The 3,887-nt window shown below is 37.5% G+C and overlaps 1 protein-coding gene across 1 annotated transcript; it reads right to left on the bottom strand.

Annotated features, from left to right (window-relative positions):
• Window positions 1–211: 211 nt before the first annotated feature.
• On the bottom strand, window positions 212–2,924 carry LOC139891756 (histone-lysine N-methyltransferase, H3 lysine-9 specific SUVH6-like). Its single transcript, XM_071874741.1, has one exon. The coding sequence runs from the start codon at window positions 2,669–2,671 to the stop codon at window positions 341–343; it is 2,331 nt and encodes a 776-aa protein (XP_071730842.1). The 5' UTR covers window positions 2,672–2,924; the 3' UTR covers window positions 212–340.
• Window positions 2,925–3,887: the final 963 nt, after the last annotated feature.

Here is a 3,887-nt window from a genome sequence, read left to right as displayed (position 1 = left end):
TTTATTGAGTCAATGGATTCAATAGTAAAACCATGATTTTAACAGATTCAAAATTCTGTTTTTAAGAATTGAAATAATAATTTACAGCTAGACATTTAGTTTGGGATGTAATTCTTATATCGATACCGATGTATATAATAACAACCATCACATTCATTAAAGCTGCAAACGTAAAAAGGGAAACCCGTTAAAAACATCACAACTCGACCCAAATTGAACAAGAAAAATATAAAAAGAATACTCATTACATGATGTTTAACATTTACCTATTATTATAAAAAAAAACATAATAACGCGCCACTGACATCAAATACTTAGTACATAATGTTTGAACACTTACCTAATATAGTCTTCCTGTACATTCAGCAGAACCACAATAGCAATTCTTGACCTTTATATTCCCATCCGAATCATGAACCGTATCCACCTCATAATTGTAATGATACGTCAACTCCTGTAACGGTGGAATATTCTCAGCAGCAAAAAGCATAATATGCGGCATTCTTTTATCCTCCTGATCAAAAAGTACATTCTGGGCATACAGATTTGGTGAACAACTATGGTTTATAAACCTACCCACATTACCATAATTTGCAGCATCAATAGTGAACCCTTCTGAATCAACAATCTCCTCAGATTTCGTATCGGTTGTGACAGGACAATTGCTATAATTTTGCCCTATATCAAATAAGTACTCATCGTTACCTGTTCGTTTCTCAGCTTCGGTATCTTCTAGAAGTTCTCCTATATACTCACATATAAATGTTCCCGAAGATATTGAACTTAATGACCTAACCCCCCACCCCCGTGATTCAGTTTTAAAAATCTCCAGCTGAATTTTCATACCGTGTTGGGTGACCCGATTGTAACAGTTAGGAGGACATTTACAATGCGGGCCACACTCGTAAACGAGCGGCTTTGCTTCAACTATTGCACCGTTATGATTGTAAGGAATCTCGCCACCGTTTTTGACACCACACGAGCATTTCTTGGTAGAACACCGACCAACACAATCGCACCCTTTTGTAAGAACGGGACGGTACCAATCGGGATACATGATATTTGTAACGTAAGTGAACACAGGCGGTTTTTCGTTATCGATTGTGTTAATAGCAGATATTCGAAATGGTTCTTTACCATTAGCTATATCAATTTCAACAACGCCTTCTCGTGTCTTGAATTTCTTTGATTTCACTTCACGTAACGCAAGTTCAGGTTGGCCCGCATTTCTCTTCAACTCAAATTTATAAACTAAGTTGCCATTCGGGCCAGGCTCCTGCCAGTAACGGTCCACTGTATATAACCCGTCGTATATATATGTTGTCATTATCTTAGATTTTAAATCAGAAGATGCTTTATATCCACGAATAACCCGTACAGGAATCTTCAAATCCATACTGTTCTTCAAAGCTAAATTTCCTCTTTCAAGGGTTTGGTCAAAAAAAGTCTTATCTTTTGTGACCCCACCTGCACCCGAGTATACTAAACAATCTGGTTTATCAACTTCATTATCATAACCACCTGAAGCAACAATACTAACTGCTACAATATGTTTACCCTGCTTAACATAATCTATACCCGCCTGAAATACACGATGAATACCAACCAAAGTGAGCTCGACCCGGTACTGAAACTCGTCTCCAACTTCAACGCCTGGTACGGGTCCGTACGTTTTTACACCTAAGTCAAGCGCTCGACCTTTTTTCTCAATAACTGCTCTTGCTGCAAGATCAACTCGCTTGATTGGTGCTTCAGATGTCAAATCATTGTTTTTTGCTTCTTCACCCTGCAAAATTTTCCGACATATAAGTTGAAAAAGCCTAAGAACTTCCCTAACTTTGTTTCGTGCATCATTCGAACTTCTCGGACCCAACGGAGGTAATGTCACATCAAATTCATGATTTCGGTCCAAGTTAATAAATTCCTCTTGTCCTTCAGTACCTAAAATAAAGTCTTCTTCATCCCTCACAACCATATCAAGTGTACCAGTATAAGCATCAATTTTATTCTTCAACTTCTCCCGAACAACTTTTTTTTGAATTTCTCGTTTTCTTTTCACGGGCGTTTTGGCTTTCATTGAAGCTCGAATTTGTGGTGCAGATAGTGATGGAGCCTTCGGAGCCTTCAAACCAAGCACTAACCTTCTATGTTCTTGTTCATCAGTGTCTAAAACAAAATCATTATCATCATCATCATCATCTACTACTTTTTTAACAACCATTTCATGCGTACCAGTATAAGCAACTTTCCCGGTTGACTTTGATCCTCCCAAAACACCTTTTTTTTCATTTCTTAGTTTTGGTGTCTTTAAATTTACACTTCCTTTCGCCTTGCTCCCTGCATCCTTTTCAAGAGCTACTGATGCACAAAATGAGGCAGCTTTTAAAGCCAACACAAAAGGAATCCGTTCTGCACTAAATCTCACATCATCATCATTCACCGGCTTCTTTTTAACACTTCTCTTGTACCCCACTCTTTGATCTTCAACCTTCAATATATCCTTCTCCTTATCATCTTGAAACTTCTCATCCTCTGAATCTTCATCATCTGAACATGTTTTTTCCATTATATTGTCACGTGTGCAGGCCGCAAGCGCCTGACACGCTTGACCTATATTATGCACCTTCTTTCTAGGTTTAAGCTTTGCAGTTTTTCCATCTTCAACCACCATCTTTTCTTCCTCAACAACCTCTTGATTTGCCAAAAACTCATTGCTTAAATCACTAACGGTCAATTCAATCAATAACACATCACTTTCACCATTCGTACCCTCAATATTTTCACATTTCCCATTTCCATTAATTCTTGCACGTTCTTCTTCACTAGGTTCAGGTGCATTCAACCCACAATAAGGTGGAAAATCCCGAACTGCAGAAACCCTTCTTTCCGGCAACTTCCTCGTTTTACCTTCTGTTACATCACCACCACCATTATCCACCTCATGAATCGTTGACATCAACTCATCATCATTCATTTGAACCACTACATTTACTATACCACCACCACCATTATCATTCTCAATATCAGTAGTTCCATTTTGAGATGCTTCAGCTCCTTCATAAACAGTAACCGAATAATCAATTGGACCACATCCTGGCGGATAATCCCTAATCGCTGACACTTCACGCGGCTTCCATTTAAGATGAGCAACACAATCCCCATTCAAGGAACAATTACCATTCTCAATTGACACACTCACCATTCCTCAGCAGCTAATAATAATCAAACATGACATCAAAAAATACATACACACGATTAAGTATGCATATAATCAAAAACCCTAATTTCTAGGGTTACTGAAGGAAAACTGCAGAACATATAAAAAATTAGTAACGAATCAACAAGATCAAACATACAAGAACAAATTAAACGAATTAGATATAAATTAAAAGGTGCAATTAGGGCACCGGAAGTATAAATTTACGAATTACATATACATAGATGATAACATTATTGGTACCAAATGATTGAAAAATGAAACCTAAAACCATAAAGGTAAAGTTGAAAATAAATTACCTTAATATAAACAAATCCTGAGGATATGAAATGGAAATTGTGTACAGAATGATGATTTAATTCCGAATTCCGTTGGACCTTGCTTTTTAGGTACGCCGCAAACTATGTAAGCGGTGAACCATGCAGCAAACTTGCAGTTTTTTTTTTTTTACATTATTAATGTACCAAAAATATTAGAGCCCGTATTATATTTTTTGACAGTTATTTATGGTACTCCACTACTCCGGTATGTATCGATTCATGTTTTCAATTAGGGAAAGTATACGTAAGTTGGGGATTTGCTGATTTGTAGGGGGGATTTGCGGATTTGTAGGATCGGAGGTAGGGATGGCAATGGATACCCGATCCAGTGGATATTCATCCGATCCACC

The sequence above is a fragment of the Rutidosis leptorrhynchoides genome, chromosome 2 (assembly GCF_046630445.1).
Source record: "Rutidosis leptorrhynchoides isolate AG116_Rl617_1_P2 chromosome 2, CSIRO_AGI_Rlap_v1, whole genome shotgun sequence".
Taxonomy (NCBI): Eukaryota; Viridiplantae; Streptophyta; class Magnoliopsida; order Asterales; family Asteraceae; genus Rutidosis; species Rutidosis leptorrhynchoides.
The sequence above is the reverse complement of the archived record's forward strand: the minus strand, read 5'-3'. Positions and strand labels throughout refer to the sequence as shown.